This window comes from Sabethes cyaneus, chromosome 2 (assembly GCF_943734655.1).
Source record: "Sabethes cyaneus chromosome 2, idSabCyanKW18_F2, whole genome shotgun sequence".
In the NCBI taxonomy this organism is placed as follows: Eukaryota; Metazoa; Arthropoda; class Insecta; order Diptera; family Culicidae; genus Sabethes; species Sabethes cyaneus.
In genome coordinates this window covers 150,330,391-150,348,894 of record NC_071354.1, presented here as the reverse complement: position 1 = coordinate 150,348,894, position 18,504 = coordinate 150,330,391, and the positions used below count along the sequence as shown (strand labels likewise).

The window sequence follows — 18,504 nt, the reverse complement described above, 5'->3', positions numbered from 1 at the left end:
CATCTGTTTGAATTCACAAACTGAATTGAACTATCTGTCTTCTTACAGAACTCAGTTTCCATCTGTCGTCGCTGATTTGGATCGTGATTGTGGTCTCACTGGTAATAGTTGTCACACTCCCTCGTAAATCTGGTATCCGAACGCTGGTAGTGGCACTAATACTACGGCTGATATTTTCCTGTGGGCCAGAACCCACTGTTTGGTTGCTTGGCTGTGCTACGGTTATTATGAAAGGTGTCCACATCATTAGTCTAATGGGCAACTACGGAACGCTGGAAAAGCACTTGTTTTCGATCATAACGGATGCTGAACTGCTCTATCATTTCGGTTATCTTTGGTTCTGTGTGTTCGGAGTGCTACTACATCCGTTCTTTTTCTCCATACTGGTGAGTTGCCTAACTCAAAACGAATTTTCAATTCATTCAAATATTTGGAAATCTATCTTACAGCTATTTGACGTGGTTTACCGGGAGGAAACTTTACTGAACGTTATTCGTTCAGTTACGAGAAATGGTCGATCGATCATTTTGACTGCCGTCCTTGCACTGATATTGGTGTACATGTTCTCGATCATCGGTTACATGTTTTTCCGTGACGATTTCCTTGTTCCGGTAGATCAAGATTTTGTAGAACCCGAAACGGAAGCTATTGACTGTGTGGTACCTTCACGAAGTCGAATGCTTCCGGAAGATTTAGGCAGTGAGGAAGAGTACTGCAGTCAGGCGGCTCAACAGACTAATGACGGTGGCTCCGAGGAAGTCAAGGAACGTGGCTGTGATTCAATGGTAATGTGCATTATTACAACGCTCAATCAAGGTCTTCGCAATGGGGGCGGTATCGGTGACATTCTACGAGCTCCAAGTCGAAAGGAAACCCTTTTCGTACCGCGAGTGGTGTACGATTTACTGTTCTTCTTCATCGTCATCATTATTGTGTTGAATCTGATCTTTGGTGTTATCATCGATACGTTTGCTGATCTGAGAAGCGAAAAGCAACAGAAAGAGTTAATTTTGAAAAATACATGTTTCGTTTGCGGTCTAAACCGGTCAGCTTTCGACAATAAAACGGTTAGCTTCGAGGAGCATATCAAAAATGAGCACAACATGTGGCACTACTTGTATTTCATTGTGCTGGTCAAAGTGAAGGATCCCACAGAGTTCACCGGACCGGAAAGCTATGTGCATGCAATGGTTAAGGTAGCTAGTTCCTTTAATAAGCTAGATTGAATTTGCAAATGAAATAAACTTTTTTCAGGCAAACATCCAAGATTGGTTCCCACGGTTGCGTGCAATGTCGTTGGCAGCTGTTGATGGCGATGGAGAACAAATCGAGCTAAGAAGTCTGAAAACACTTCTGGAAACGAATCATGTAGCCGTTCGAGAACTTACAGCGCAAATTATGGAGCTGGAAAATAAGGTAGGTGTAGCTTTAAATTCGTTTGTTGCAGGTATTTACTCTTCGTCAAGTCGAAAAACATGCTTACGAATTACGAATTCCACGACACTCCCTTTAATCTTTAAATTCTCAAATTTGTAAAATCCTTAAATTTGTCACATATATTCATGATGTCAATTGTTATCTGGGTATTTATAGAATCCGGCACTCGATGTGTAACTAGAAATGTCCGGTAGTCGTTGGATTAATTCAACAAATCAAATAACAAAATATGATTTTTAATCGAATACTGCCAGCGCAAGTGGTGGAATTAATCGAATAGTTCAATGGAAATATTATGAATAATTTGGTTATAAATTCAGCTAATCGTACAACAACAAAAATATTCGATTATTTTTTGATAGAATACTACCAGAAGAAAAAGTTGACTTAATTAATTACGGAAGACAATACTTAAAGATTAATCGGTAGTCAAATAATTGAAACACTATGTTATGCTACGTTATGCTGCACTTCCAAACTAATTTGGATGCACATTAATTGGATTTGAGGGCCAGCAGTGCAGCCTGGCTGTCTGGCAAATGTATATTGCATATACTTCCGCTTGGAAAACGGTGGGCCATTTGTCCACCGGACCCCTTTATTCCGGTTCCGTAGACTTCGGAACCTATGCAGATCCCAATTTTTGATCTGTCTGTAAAGAAGCAGATGGTACCGGATGGAAGAACGGGCCCTCCATTGTTGCATATAGTGCGTTCAGTATCAATTACGCTATATGAATCTTCCATATTAGGCGGTGCCTCCATCTAGTCACAGATTGTCGTCACTTGGGGTCATAGTTTGAACTCCCTTAGTTCGCGAAGGTGATCAGTTTGGTCCCTCTCAAGTATGTTACGACACCTTTGTAACCTTAGTGCACCGAGTTCGGCTTCCTTCTTCACATGAAAATGTAAAGGTAGCAAGCACACCATTGCCTCCATGGCTGCAGTTGGTGTTGTGCGCAAGGCACTGGTCACTGACAAACATGCCAGACGTTGAACTTTATTTACCTTGGACTACGCTATCACCTTGTTAACCTTTGGCCACCATACAAGAGCGATATAAGTTAGCCTAGGTCGTGCAATAGTAGTGTATGATCAAAGGGCTAGTGGAGGTTTCAGTCCCCAGGTTGTGCCAAACAGTGAACTGCATACCCAGATGACTAAAGTTGCTTTCTTGACAGCATAGTCTAGGTGAACAGTCCAGTTCAATATATGATCCACGATAATACCCAAATGTATAACTTGATTGCTGAAGCTTAGTCTGACGCCATTCAGTGTAGGGAAAGTAAGAATATGTCTCCTCCGCCTAGTAAATGGTATGACGACTTTTTAGTGAGCTTTATATTCAGGCGACACCGTAAGTGGCTAACGTTATTGTGTTAGAGCGACACACACTGTACTGTACATCTCATGTGTTCGTTAAAAACCTAAACGTTTATTTGAATGCTGCATAAGTATTGGTAATATATGTCAAATGGGTAGAGCTTGCAAGCATAAACACAGCTGATCCGCAGCCAACCGCACCGACCACGAACTTCCCGAAATATGGTTTATTTTCTTTATCAAGACATTCCGATTCATCTAAGATTTGCAGCAGCAACTGAACAATGCATAGGATCAATAGGATGGCTAATTTCGTTTGCATTGAAGGCGAGTTTTTGATTGCTGGTCAGCTGTTATAGTTTGTTTACTTTCTCTAAGCTAATCGATGCTGTAAAAGCAAAAAACTTTTTAAAAGCTCATTGATGTGGCGAAACTTTGAGCCCGTGGTGCTGTTTTTTCGGAAAGCGGTAGGGCAACAATATATGTACGCAATCAAATATCTACTTATTAACTAATTCCAGATTATACGTTTTATGAACACGTGATGATCTATATGATCCGCTGAATTTATTTTCCATTAGCAATTATGTTTTGCTGAGCGTTTGTTGATATATAGCGGGTCGATAAATGGAATGACAAGTTTTAGGAAATCATAACAGCACTGGAGGCACTGATTACGCGCTCTTCCAATACAGATGCATTTTTAAGGCACAAAACAATACATGCATCGAACGGTAGCCATTTATCCAGCCATCTATGAGCTATTTTCGGTTTCCCCTTAAGCTCCTCTCGTAAACACCACGAAATAGCGGTATTTAGAGCTCCTTGCATACGACCAGACAGCACTGCGTCAAATTTACCTCTGACAATAAGTACTACGTCGTCGGCGTACGCAATGACCTCATAACCATGCTGTGATAGCTTGTGCAAAAGTGCGTCGACCACTAGAGACCAAAGCAAGTGAGAGAGAACTCCTCCTTTAAGACATCCTTTGATCGCTAAGATCGTGATCGACGTCTCTCCCAATGAGGCTGTGATGAGGCTGTGAGGCTCTGTTTGACAGCATTGCTTGAATCGAATTCACTGTCGGTTGATCAGTTCCTTTATTAAGGAGAACCGTATTAATTGAAGCGAAGAACGTGTTGTCGAAAGCGCCTTCACTGTCAAGAAAAGCACAAAGTGCCGTCTCTTGGTATTGGAGTATCAGCGTCACCAGGCAATGAAGTGCGGTTTCCGTAGATTGACCGCGTAGGTAAACATGTTGATTGCCATGCAGAGGCCATCAACTTGACTCTAGAATTTCTTTTGGTTTTGCAAAGCTCTACGTTATATTTGGTGAACCCTATAGGTCTCCCAATTGGACGTAATCTTAGCCCTGTTGAATAAATACCTAGCCTCCCGACGAAGGCTGTTGAGCAATTCATTTCACCAGGTCACGTCACGGTAGACTATCCGCATGGTTAACGGACAGTTAGCAGTATAAGCATCAATTATGCTACTCTGTTTGTCATTGGCTGCAACATCCAGCTCAGCTGGTGTGCGTATATTAATAAGACAGAAGTTCCGAGAGCTACCAGATTATCTCTGAACGAACACCAGTTGGTTTTCTACCTTCTCTTCTGAGAGAGTTTGCCTTAATATCAAAAATGATATGCCTATGGTCTGATAAACTAGGATCATCAGAGACATACCAGTTTTTGACCTTCTCAACTATAGAAGTGCTGCACAGATTGAGGTCTAGGACCTCACCTCTGATAGCATTAATGAAAGTGGGGACGTTCCCTACATTGCATACATTGACCATGTTAGCAGTCAAGTATTCAAGTAGGTACTCACCCCTGTTATTTACATCCGTGCTGTCCCAAATCGTATGGTAGGTATTGGCATGGCAGACGATCAGAAATACATGAGAGCGGCAACTTCGGATGGCGGTATATCGTCCTTATCACCCGGGAAGTATGCGGACTCCATGGCCAGGTCCTGATTCCCCGCAGTTGTTGGCACTTCCAGTTTGACAGCGACGACATAGCGTTGAATGAATTCTGTAATGGGAGAAAATTGTATTTCTTTCGTTAACAGAATTGCGGTCCTCGGTTTGGACTGCGTGTTACAGCTGATTAACTTACCGTAATTTCCTAGGTCGAGAATTTTTGTGCCATGAATCGCAGGTTCTTGAATGAAGGCAGCTGTTAGCTGCTGGCTTACGAACCTCCGACCAAGCACACTGGAAGCGCCCTTAACATGATGAAGGTTCGCTTGCACGCAGTGAAGGCTGCCCTCTATGGTTGTGGTTTGCCGTCCTTGGCAGAGTCGTTAGACTCTAAAACTGACGGACGGCTGCCAATGACGTGAACGGCTTTTGTTAATTTACATCATCTACATCAGAGAACTTCGGTGGCCGTCGTCGACTGGCGACCGAATCACGTCCTGTGCTTTTCGGTCATTTCTGTGTTGTGCGAGTGGTTGGCGCATTTATGATTGATGCAGAGCTATCTTTCGGGAAACCTTGCGAACCTTCTGAACAATCGTGAACGTGCGGATATTGGTTGGTTGTTGATGCAGAACCCCCTTGCGGCGAACCTGCGCAACCGTTACCGACGTATCTGAAGCAGGGAATCCTGTTCCCGCAGTTCACGGTTTCGTTGCGAATAGCCGTTAGCTGATCTTCAGTAAATATAGTGGATGGGTCATCACTCGACGTGATTGCGATGCTGAAGACATCCACCACTTCACTATATGAAACGCCTGTTTGAAGTTTGGGCGCAGATGGCTTTTTACTTTTGCGCACACTAGGTCGCCTAGTGCTTGGATCTTTTGCACTGGTATTTGGCGACGCAGTCTCCGTCGACCGTTGCCGCTTGCTCTGCTCGAGACGTTGTGGTTGCTGGTCGACACAGCGAAGGTCCAGTTTCCTGGTTATCCCTTGCTGAGATACAGTGCTAAAAGTTATGAGTTTTTTATTTTGTTGTCCATGAAAAGTTCCACGAGTTGAGGGGGAAGAAAAGTCCGTCACATCAGACCTCCTGGTACTCCACGGGCTCCGGTTGCGGCTAAGTATTTATAGAAAACCCCCCCCCCCTCCCCACCATTCCACCCTCGACACTGGTCGCATGGAACCTTGGTTTTTACTTTATTGCCATGGATAACAGTTAGAAGTTTATCCTTTTAGGGGCTTTAGACCCTCTGCTCTGGTTGTCAGTATTTCCAGGTTCATTCGAACATGCTTGTACCGAGATCCATCATTTGTAGGCGGCGTGTTTACACTCAGCATTCGCATGAGTGCCTCCTTCCCTGTCCGCCGAATTTCCACCGGTTATCCGATTTCCACTAAAGAACGCATTCCGGATGGTACCACAAGGAGGTAGGGATAGAAATTGCCGAAGAAGAGACTGAGGAACTTCGTGGATCTATTTTATAGCTACAATTTGAACTAATTTGAACTTTTACGTAATTCTTCGTTACACCATTGACTAATAGTTGTATGTTTTTATTGTTATTTAGCACCGAAGAGAAGAGCTTTTATGCCTTCACGGCTTTTCCCTAAATTTATTAAGACTAGTCAGATGAATAATCAATAAAGAAATAAGACAGTGAGACGATTATTCAGATTTCAATAGTTCAGAATAATAAGCATTTTATGATTTCCAAAAGCCAAACAATATGGCATATAAAAGTTTTATCAGAAATATGGTTCTATATCCGGAAAATTCGATTCTCCGGATCGAACAAAAGTGAAGACTCCGGATAATCGAGATCGAGCCATATATGGAAATAAAACCAATTCAATTAGATTTCAGATGTGAAAAATGTTTCTCTCATTTTTTATGAATGTTATTTTGTAAAAATTCAAATGACATTATTATTTAATATTTTCATTTCTTTTCAGTTCCTTTATATTGTAAGTTTCAATGATTTGCGGACGTTTTGTACAACTTCTCTGTCATATTTGTGTTTTGGTTGATCCGTTTAATTATGCTACTTTTTGAACATGAAGTCTTATCATCATGCGTTTTTGTTGTGAAATTCTCCTTAACTTATACAGTCGTGTTTCCTGAATGAGTTAACCAATAATTAATCAATGATCAACATGTCTAAACAGTATGAAATCTGATCTTCATTTTTTCTCCTCCAGATGACCGAGCAGCGGAAACAACGTCAACGGCATGCTTTACTGAATCCAACCACATCAGCGTCCTATCAGTTTTACCCGCAACTGTGATGTTCTTCATCGGAGCTACTGCACCAAAAACGAAAGTAACAACTGATCGTCCAACCTGTTTGGAATTTGTTATATGTAAATTTGGCATACTGTTATCATTCGCTCTTCTGCAAATCTAAATTACGCAATTCGAATCCCCAGATTCGCTCGTGCATGATAGTTTCTTGTATTAGAAAATTCTGTACGATGTAGAAAGTGTTGAAGAAAAGCTCAAACTTAAAAGGTGTAATTGATGTTGTTTTATATAGATTCAGGTTGAAGTACACACGTATATGGCACAATTGAGTCCAACTTGTTATTTGAGCCATAAAGGAATCTCGTCATCATCATAAATTTCCATAAGCAACGGCACACACAGTTATTTGGTGTACAATACAATAAGTAACAACAAATTGCTCAGCTGCTGACAGAGGAATAGTATAGTCTGACTAGCAATCACTTCACCGAGTAAATAGATGATGTTATGTTCATCTTAAAAAATATATTCTGGATCGAAATGCTATTATCGTATCTAAAAGTTAGATTCCTAGGTATTTATGACTTAAGCCATAGAATTATACTGAAACTTACAGGCGAACTTAATCAATGACTTCTTCGAACCTTTAGACTGTACTTTACCAACGAAACTTGTTGTCGAGCTAGCTTGCTATCATTTAACTAACTTTTTAGTATGTTTACCAATCTTTTAGAGTAGTTCAAAAAACCGGTCTACTGTGTAACCAACGACAATTCTTCTTAGACTGTTTCTACGTTTATTTACCTAACTTCATCATTTTATTCATATTTTCTACGGGATTAAATTCAAAATTTATCTTGCTCCATGTGATATTTTTTATGATGTGTATGAAATTTATGGTAACGGTTTTCGGTTCTCTAATGTCTGCAACATACAAAATTTGTTTAACTTCTTTTGCAAATTGTTATTAGAATACATTATCCCTTCTATACTGTTAGTAATAGTTTTGTCCCACAGGGACAGAATTTAGCTCAGCGTATAACGTGCAAACTGTGTCCATCGAATCGTAATCAAAACACGCTCCTTGTGAAAGTAACTATTTCTAATATAGGTGTACCCACCTAACGATTAGGTCATTCTTTACACTAGTTCTAGAAATATTTATAAAAGGATCACGTACTAAAAAAATTAGATAAGCACTTCTAGGAGAAATTTCATAGCTCAGATGTTGTTACTATTACTGGCCGTAGTTTAATTGTCTAAATCACTCGCTGATGAACGATCGACGAGGCAGCAAAAAATTTTTATCTCTACCAGTTAATGATATGTGAATCTACCTGCTCCACTCAGCAAATATTCTGCCCCTATTCTCATATCAGTCCCATTTGATAATATGGGTTTCTTTTGTGTTAACTGCAAGAATTGTCTTTATTTTAGCTACACTTTACAAATACCCTATTAAATGAGTAACGGAAAAGATCATTAAATAGTAAAAATTATTAAAAAACATTTTTCTCCATATGGCTTCAATAACTTTCATGGGAATGATATGTGAATCGTGGCATCAAATATTACGCTGAAAATGCAACCTGAGACGACACTATGAATCAATAAAATATGTTGAAACCGTTCGCGGTCAATTTTAATTATTTTAAGCTAGGAATTTGAACGAAAACCTGACCCTTGAGCTTGACAGGACATCATGTTTTCGTAGCAAGAATCGCAGCACGGTTCCTAAATGCTCCACACAAAGCTGAAACTAAAACCTGTGCAACTTTTCCAAATTTTATGTACCTTTTTCTCAGAAATTATACAACGTATTGGAACAAACTTTTGTTATGTTTTGTTGGTATAGGTTTGGAACAGACTTTTGAGCTTTGTACATAAAGCACAACCAGAGAAAAAAGAAACAGAAGACCACATTTTATTGTTTCAACGATTTTATTTAGTAATGAAGAGCACTTCCAGCTCAACTAACAAAACGGTTTGATTCGACTATTTTTGATTGAAATGAAATTTTGCTGATATGTTGGATACCACGCAAGGATTCATTTTCTATGAAACTTATTTTTTTCGTCAAGCGTAATTTGTCAAACGGGCGTATTTAGAAATGAGATTATTATGGTTTTAAAAATTCATATCTCAAAACCTACTTATTTGTTCAAAATGACATCAAATAAAAAATAGGCGAAAATTAAGTGCATTTTCAATAAGGCCATTGCAAATAATTTCAAATGTTTTTGTCACCCCCCCTTGGAAATTGGCTTGAAAAATCGAGGGGCAAAAAAATAATTTGTAGGATATGAGTTAATTTTTTTTCATAAAATCAATTGTCTGTGGGTTCTACAGCCTGAAAAACTCGAAAAATGAGTGTACGAGTTGAGTTGATGCCTCTAGCACGAAACAGAAATGAAAATTCAAACAACGGAATTTCCGAAAATCGGCCGAAAAATTTTTCTTTCGTTTTTGTCTTTTTTCATAGATTTTCGCATGGAAAATAATAACGTATACATTAAAAGCAAGAATAGATCACGTTTAAACTTTAAGTAAAAATGCCTTAAATCAATTTTTTTTGCTCGATTAAAAAAATCTCTTTGTTTTTTTTTCGCCCCCCCCCCTTCAGTGGCCTAACAGCGGAAGGACAAAAACTTTATAAAATATTTGTAATGGCCTAACTGAAAGAGAAAACTTCAAAATTTCATGAAATACCATGATAAAAATCATAAAATGAGAATTATCTCAAAACATGTTCCCTCAGATTTGTCTCATATTTTTTTGAAGATAGCCTAAATTATACTTTAAAATCTAGTGAAGAGCTGCCGAAAAGAAATTTCAAATCGAATTAAAAAGCATAAGTATAAAAAAATAATATTTTTTAGGATTTATTGGTCAATTTCTTTTGGAAATGTAAAGATGGTTTTTTCTTAAACCAAATATTTTCGGAGATATAAGCAAAATAATTAAGAGGGTTTAACAAAAATTTCTTTTCTGTGAAAAGGATGTGCTCCCATCAGCCGTGGGGACCGTTACACGGTTCTTGGATACCTCGCGTAGAATTACCCTAGGACATAATTCTTAGATTTAAACATTAACTTGAATTAACAATAACTTGAGAACGGCTAGGCCTAAGAAAAAAGTTTATGTGACATATTTTGCTCAAAATCATACGTAGAATTTGATTTTGTTTGAGTTTAATTAAAAGAAAGTAAAATTAGGGTATTTTCGAAAAATTTATCAAATTTTAAAGATTTGTTTCAAATTCGAAGGAGTATCAGTCTCGATAACATTTCACCAGATTTTAGAGCATAATTTAGGCTATATATTAAATATTGACCTCATTTCTAAATAAGCCCTTTTGAACAATTACGCTTGATGAACAAAAACTAAGTTTCATAGAAAATGAATCCTTACGTGGCAACACCTCAGCTAAATTTCTTTTCAATCAAAAATAGTCGAAACAAAAATGGCTCTTTTTCCAGCGCTTTTAAGCAGGAATTGCTCTAAAACATTTGAATCGTAATTTTCTTCTCTCACTGTTACCTGCAATCGGAAATGTTAGTGGCACTTTGGTTTTTGAATTATTGATTTACTATTTATATTCATTCTGGAGTCTAATAGGGAAAATACAATAGTTGCTCGCAGTAAATTGAAGTTTAAAATATGGCTAACTGAATTATAAATACATATTCAGAAACTAATAAATAAAAACTGATCTAGTAGAAAGGCCAAGTCACGCCGCTAGGTGGATTAATTCGGGTTTTTTTACATAAAAGCGCTGCCGGTCAGCGGGCGATGTATTGTATCATACACACACACACACACACACACACACACACACACACACACACACACACACACACACACACACACACACACACACACACACACACACACACACACACACACACACACACACACACACACACACACACAACACACACACACACACACACACACACACACACACACACACACACACACACACACACACACACACACACACACACACACACACACAAACACACACACACAAACACACACACACAAACACACACACACACACACAAACACACACACACACAAACACACACACACAAACACACACACACAAACACACACACACAAACACACACACACAAACACACACACACAAACACACACACACAAACACACACACACAAACACACACACACAAACACACACACACAAACACACACACGCGCACGCACGCACACATATTTTTTATTGGACGCTTAGGGTATCCCTTTCTGAGTTAGAATGGCCACAAAAATCATCATGCTTTCCGATTTTATTTCATTCAAATCTTCGTATGAATCCCTTTCTTGTGTAGCATTTCCTAATCTCAGAATGCCGCCGTAAATAGTATCTATAAATCTAATATCGATGTGTCACTCACGAACGATATATCTTTAATTTCTGTAAGGTAGCAGAAAACCAATAGTTTGTGTTCTTGATTTTATTAAATTATTTCCAAATGCACATAACAATAATTCGGACGTATACAATCACCTTTATTCTTGTTTACGGCCGTATCCTGTATTCGTACGAATAGTTTGCTTCGAATCAGGAATTCTCATATTCGAATGAGCAAAAGGAAGGGGCGTTCGAACGTTCGAATTGGTTCGAACGTTCGAATTGATTCGAACGAAAACAAGAATACGAATCGGCTTAACTTTCGAACGAAAACAAGAATAAGGCTGATTAAGGGGAGAGGGGAGTAGTCGCCTTTACAGTCCTGAATTCTCCTTGTCTACTCCAATGTATCTCATATCGATAATAACGTCGTGAGTTAGATACACAAGCAGGACTATTTAGCGTACAACAGGAATGAACTTCGCGAAGCAGAGAAGATTGGATTGCAGATAAATACGTCTAAAACGAAGTATATGCTGACGGGCGGGACCGAGCGCGACAGGGCTCGCTTGGGCAGCACCGTGGTAATCGACGGGGATGAGTTCGCTGGCAACAGAGGACAACAATACCAGCCGTGAGCTTAAAAGACGTATTATCAGCGGAAGTCGGGCCTACTACGGACTCCACAAACACTTGCGGTCGAACAATCTGAGCCCCCGTACAAAGTGCACACTGTACAAAACGCTAATTAGACCGGTTGTCCTCTACGGGCACGAAACGTGGACATTGCTAGAAGAGGACCTACGAGCACTCGGAGTTTTCGAACGGCGGGTGCTAAGAACCATCTTTGGCGGAGTGCAAGAGAACGGTGTATGGAGGCGAAGAATGAACCACGAGCTCGCGCGTCTCTACGGCGAACCAAGTATTCAGAAAGTGGTTAAAGCTGGACGGATACGTTGGGCAGGACATGTTGCTAGAATGCCGGACAACTATCCTGCAAAAATGGTTTTCGCATCAAATCCGGTAGGAACAAGACGAAGAGGGGCACAGCGAGCGAGGTGGCAAGACCAGGTGGAGCGAGATCTGGCGAGCACTGGGTGCCCGCGGAACTGGAGATCAGTTGCCATGGACCGAAACAGATGGAGAAATTATACTGCGCAGGCCTTGTCATAAGACGTTAGGCCAATTAAGTAAGTAAGTAAGTAGGAATGAACTTCGTACTGGCGCGCGCATTTTCTAATTTGTACCCTAAAAGGCCGGAAAACATGTTTTCAAAAAACTTCCCGAAATATCTCCGAACATCGCAACTAGTAGCAGCTAATTTTTTGCTTATTACTAGTTAACACCTCAAATGTCGATTTTATGGTAGTGTCAGAACGGGAGAGTGTGGAAATCTTTTTCTACACACTATTAAAAATTGACAAAAATAACATATTTTTGTCATATATTTTGTATGACTCATGTATACATGTATTTTGATGACATCAAAAAAATTTTATGTTTGTTAAATGTCAAATGTTCGTTATGTTAAATTTTTGCAAGACAATATTTTTTTACATGGTTTTATTCATTTTCATAATTGAAAGCTACTATATAAGTAAGTTAAAGTTCCTCGCCTTGAGAATTGCTGCGTCACGTCACATGCACAAATATTCCTTCAGCCCTGTTTCCGTGTAAGCAACAGTTTCGAACAAATTCTTGCAATACCTATATGGATACAATCTGGCAAAAGGAAAGGAGAACTGTCCGCTTTTCTATGTCGTTTCACTTTCAGGACATCAATTTGGACTTGATTCAAGGTTTAAAGATAAACTCGGTTGAAAGATAGGGGTTGTTTTATACTTTAACAAAATTCTTTACTTTCAGGACATCAAATTAGGCTAGATTCAATATTGAGACGACAATTAGCGGTTGAAGAAGAGGGGTAGTTTTGCACTCTGGCATACTTACCAAGCACAAATGTCAGATTGGCATAGTTTTTTTTTTACCAAACCTCGTGATTTTTAGTCATGACCTTGATAGTTGATATGCGTCATTCATATATTAATATTTTTTTTGAAACGATGGTTCTACAATTGATGAAGGGGCGGTAAGGGAAAGTAATGAAGAAGGGTTTTTTTGGGAATGGAGGAGAAAGAGTGGAAAGGAAGGGGGGGAGGGGGTAATAGGTAGCTACGCTTAACAAGTTGTCGTTGTGACTCCTTCACACAACGATGGTTGGTTCCAGCCGAAAATTGAAGATTACACTTGCGGTGCCACCAAACACAAGTTAGAATTAATCGTATAATTCAAGCGTGTACAACAATCCTCTTGAGATCCTCGTCGGGCCTTTGTCTCGTCCCACAAACAGGGATGGTTCGATCACTTTGACTCAATTTTGATTCATTTGACAGTACCGTCTCAGCCGAGCCAAATATGACAATATTATATATGGGACATTTATAGAACTAGTTCTAATCTATAATTTCTCTGAACATAGTTTTGCTGTATCGTTTGTAGTTACGTTGCTACAACGCTAGTAACTCATCAGTGACTAAATGAACGTTCATTTAGTCACTAACAAGATACTAGCATTGTAACGTCGGAACTACAAAAGATACAGCAAAACTTTTTTCAGCAAAATTATAGATAATAACCTGTTCTACAAATGTCTCATACATAACTTTGTCATATTTGGCCCCGTTAAGACGGTACTGTCAAATGAATCAAAATTGAGTCAAAGTGATCGAACCATCCCTGCCCACAAATAACAAAAGGTGGTGATTACGCCATTATACGTTTCGTACACGGTAAAATTTAAGGTATACAATTGCCGAGAATAGAATGCCTGACCGCATGTCACATGCGAAGTAGCGAGTTGTTTTTGCAAATCGAATGAAGCCGTTCTGACTGTATTAACCAATTTACTTTGTGCAATGACCTTTTTGTCTCGTCAAAAATTAACTTAGGACTAAGCTGGTGCTGCTCCAGATTACTAGCAAGTTTTTCCTTTTCGCCATCTTCAGTTATCTTGATTTTCATACGTAAGGAATCGCAAACACCACACGTGGCAAGTTTGGGCTTACGGTATGATAAATTAAAAGATTTGAAAATTAATCGGTAAGTATTATACGCGATAAAAGTTAAGTTCATTTTTATTATATTAAGCTCACTTGTAAGATATAGTGACTGGTGTATGTCGGAAATGACTTGCTCACCGTTTTGCAACATTAATTATTCCTTCGCTTATCGTCGACGTCACAAGCAATACCACCACTAGTAATTTTTTTGGCTGCTAAATTGCGAACTTTTCTTTCGCCCTCCTCGAATGTAGCCAAATACATTGGCTTGCAGACCTTGACCATTCCATGTACCAATATCCGGACACCTTCATTAAGATATCCTTATTAGAGGACCCGGCGTGCGTTGCTACGCTGTTCAAAAAATGGAGGACTTATAATGCTTAAGATTGGCTTAATCGTAATCATGCAACATAGAGCGTTTTAAGGCATTCTATCAAAGGCTGTTTTAAATAGTCGGGCCAATTCATTTTTCTGATGAAGAATTTGAAGTTGTTTTATATCTCTTCTTGTGATGCAACTAATTTCACAACGTTTATTAATTTCATCGTTGGTGTTACAAATAAAATATATTAGCAGAAATTCACGGTTTTCGTCGACAACAAACCTACATTATGATAAATCTGCCCTTGGATTTAAAACGTGGAGGTAAAATAGTCAGATTTACAGTCGAAACTTGCGCAAAATTACAAACTAAACACTTTTTATTTAGCAAGATTTAACATCTTTACACCGTACGGAAGAATTACCTTAGAAGTTGGCTTAAAATTATCTCTGATAACATTCGTTGCACCAAATGAAGTCATCAGAAAGCACGAATTATATGTTTGGATATTCACCAAGAATTATTTTGATTGCGGCGTTGATCCGGAAAGCAGTGAGCGCAATGTTTCTGATGGAGAATTAAATCTCGATAATTGAATTTTGCCATTTGCACAACATATTCCTGATGTTTTATTAATGAATTTCAATGTATTACAATGTTGATATTTTTTTAAGTGTGTAGGGCGCTTTATTTCTTCATATTAGCGTTGGTAAGAGGAAATGCTTATCAACTTAGGGAATAGCTAATAGCTATACGAGTAAATGTTTCATTATGCCTGATTTTTATTCTCAGGTAGAATAAATTTAAGTTGCCACATGGTTTTCGAACCATTTTAAATCTCGCATGTGCATTATATTAAATTTATATATATATATATATATATATATATATATATATATATACCGCCATCCGGGGTGAGATTGTGCCAAAAACCAAAAATGTTAATTTGTGAAAATTTATTATATCTATAGAAACTGGTGACCTCAATTCAAAATGATGATGAACATAACATATTTATTCATAACTTAGAATGGAATACAGATAATATTAGCAAACTATTTAGCCTAAACAGGGTTTCAAAGTTCGCGATCAAAAATACGCGGAAATAACGCTTGTAAAAAATGTCCCGCATAAACCAACCCAAACAAGAAATCCCATCAACTTGCTTTTTTAAAGGTATATAAAGTAATCATTTACAATGTATTGAATGGTTATTATGCGTTGGATAAGTTTTGATTACGAAATTAATTTTTTCGAAACTTTATACTTTTCGAGCTTCACGGGGGTGAGATTGTGCCAAGCCGTAGATCGATCCAATTTATGAATTTCACATGCACAACAAAAATACGTCAGAATACACCTGTACACTCACATTCTTTACTATTGAGCAGAATATTTTGACAGATTTTAGATTACATCATCCATTTTGGAGCAAATAGCGTCATAGGTCTGTTAAGTAATTTAAACTAATTTTTACTTTTGCTTTGGAATTTCAGATGCTTTGAATGAACACTCTAATATAAGACGAATATATTATACCGTGTATAAACTGCCAATTTTAAGGATGGGGGAGGGGGGTGGCATAGGCCACATGTTGTGCGGCCGCGGGTTCTCGAACGAAGTAGTGGTTACTTTTGTTAAATGATCAAATAGGTATGCGCCCTTAGGATACACCCCTTCATATATCTCCCCCTTGTTAACCCTAGAAACGCTACTGGCTATATAAATGCTGTCCATTGAGTACGGACTCATTTTTAGTTATTTCAGACCTCCCCGGGTTATTTTCGTTCATACTTTTTGTATGATGCGTTGTTTTTGGCCTACCCCCTGCCCCTAATAGTCTACTTAGTTCATGGACGGCCCCATATGAACTACTTTATACTGATATTTATGTGTATTGTTTATAAACTTGGTAATGTTCACAGTTTAGCTTTTTAGCTCAACTTTATGTTTTTGGCACAATGTCACCCCCTAGAAGGGGTGAGATTGTGCCAAAGTTCATGCACTTCCAGTAAAATTAGGTTTCATTGTAACTAAACCATCTCTACGGTAGTTGTTAATTGAACAATTTAGTATATATTGATAGGTTTGAAATCAACTTAATTCCTAAATTACGTGTATACTGAGCTAAAGAACAAAAACATATGCTTTTTTGGCACAATCTCGCCCCGGATGACGGTATCTTATGTTCGTAATTTTTTGGCTTTACTAGAAAATTTTCGAAGGTCAGTCTCATATAACTGGTGTTTACATACCGAGTGTCGTTTCGTATAGCAATTTCGCATCGTTTGCTTTTGTGCCTCGCTCGTTGCATTTTTCCGGCAGCGGTTGTTTCTAAAAGTCATTTTGAATTTGCTTGGGCTCACTTAACATTGACGTGTTTATAAACCGTGGCTTATATTGAAGCGTTATAAACGAGGTATCTCGCATTGAAATTGTGAATGATTATTCAATATCAAAAACATTGATGTGCTATACAGCGCACCACCTGCGACGTAGTTGCGACGTACAGAACAAGAATAAAACCGAATATCGCACGTCGATTATTACGGTTTTCAACTGCAACAACAATATTGCTTCCCTGCCGATCTGAGCATTCATGTCCCCGATGACGATGATATCGCATGGCCAGCAGCTGTCAGTTGTCGTACGTTTCCTCCGGCTGGACATACATAGAACGCTTTCTTCTCGTCGACGGGTCTACCTTCGTGCACGTTTATGATGGTGTTGTTGGTGAAACGGCCTATTATCCTCATCACCTTGTTGCTCGCCCTCCTCTCCCGTTCATTACGCGACCTTGCATTCTGCCCATCACTACGAAGCCCGTTCCCAGCTCGTTGGTTGCTCCGCCGTTCTGATAAAATTCACACCTTCCCACCTTTGCGACAGATCTCCTATAGTACCACGATGCCGAACTTTTGCGGTTCTAACTGAACGAGCAACACCCTGTGGCCATCAACGAAATTTAGCGATTTACGGTTCCAGGTACCAAGCATGTATTCCAAATCCTTGTTTAGTCACCTTTGTCCATGCTAAATGTTTCGAGTCGAATTTTCTTGATTTTTCGTAGTATTTTAGATATGAAAAGGTTGCCTTACTAGGGCTATGCTACCGAGTCTCATCATGGGGCTGCCATCGTATAATGGCGAGACAACACAGTGCTTCCTTCTCTGTCGGTATACGACCTTAGTTTCCACCGGGGTTGGTTGCTCGTATTCCAGCTGGTAGGGTAATCAGCCTGTTTTGGAACCCATCAGAAGCATCTGAAGCTGTACGTAATTTGGACACTTATAGCAAAATCAAATGTAAGTGTCCATGTACAGCTGTAGATGAGGTACAAAACAGGTTAGTTATCCTACCACGAGGAGGTGGGAATAGAAATGGCTGGATAAGAGGCTAAGGACCACTATCATAGAGGTGGCATAAACCGCAGCGCAGACCAAAAGACACACATTCTTAAACAACACAACACTCGCCATGCGGTGTGTGTTCGCCCACAAATTCCCTTCAGTGTCTCTTTTGCTAAACACGCTCTTTCGTGTTTTACGCGCACCAAGAAAAGGCAGTCGCAAACGCAGAATGATAAATTTGCTGCGTACTTTACCACACCAAGAGCCGCACTCTGCGCGGCTGGATTGTACACCCTGCGCTGGGTCAGTTGAAGTGGTGTGATTGAAAAAAAAAAACATTTTTACTGTTGCGTCGCCTGATCCGTACTAACTTAACATAGACCATATTAGTTGTTCAGTGCAGCGTGTATTTTCACTTTTAAAAGGGCAGAAAATTTGTAAATACAAAACAATTTTTTTGCG

At 39.1% G+C, this 18,504-nt stretch overlaps 1 protein-coding gene across 7 annotated transcripts in view; it reads left to right on the top strand.

Annotated features, from left to right (window-relative positions):
• LOC128738099 (inositol 1,4,5-trisphosphate receptor) overlaps nt 1-8,562 on the top strand; it is an 87,382-nt gene extending 78,820 nt beyond the window's left edge. For all 7 annotated transcript variants that reach the window (XM_053832948.1, XM_053832945.1, XM_053832947.1 and 4 more), the window contains 4 exons: nt 49-386; nt 450-1,196; nt 1,255-1,416; nt 6,892-8,562. In XM_053832948.1, coding sequence (XP_053688923.1) covers nt 49-386; nt 450-1,196; nt 1,255-1,416; nt 6,892-6,978 — 1,334 coding nt within the window. In that variant the 3' untranslated portion in view covers nt 6,979-8,562. The remainder of the gene's footprint in view (nt 1-48; nt 387-449; nt 1,197-1,254; nt 1,417-6,891) is intronic.
• The last annotated feature ends 9,942 nt before the right edge of the window (nt 8,563-18,504 follow it).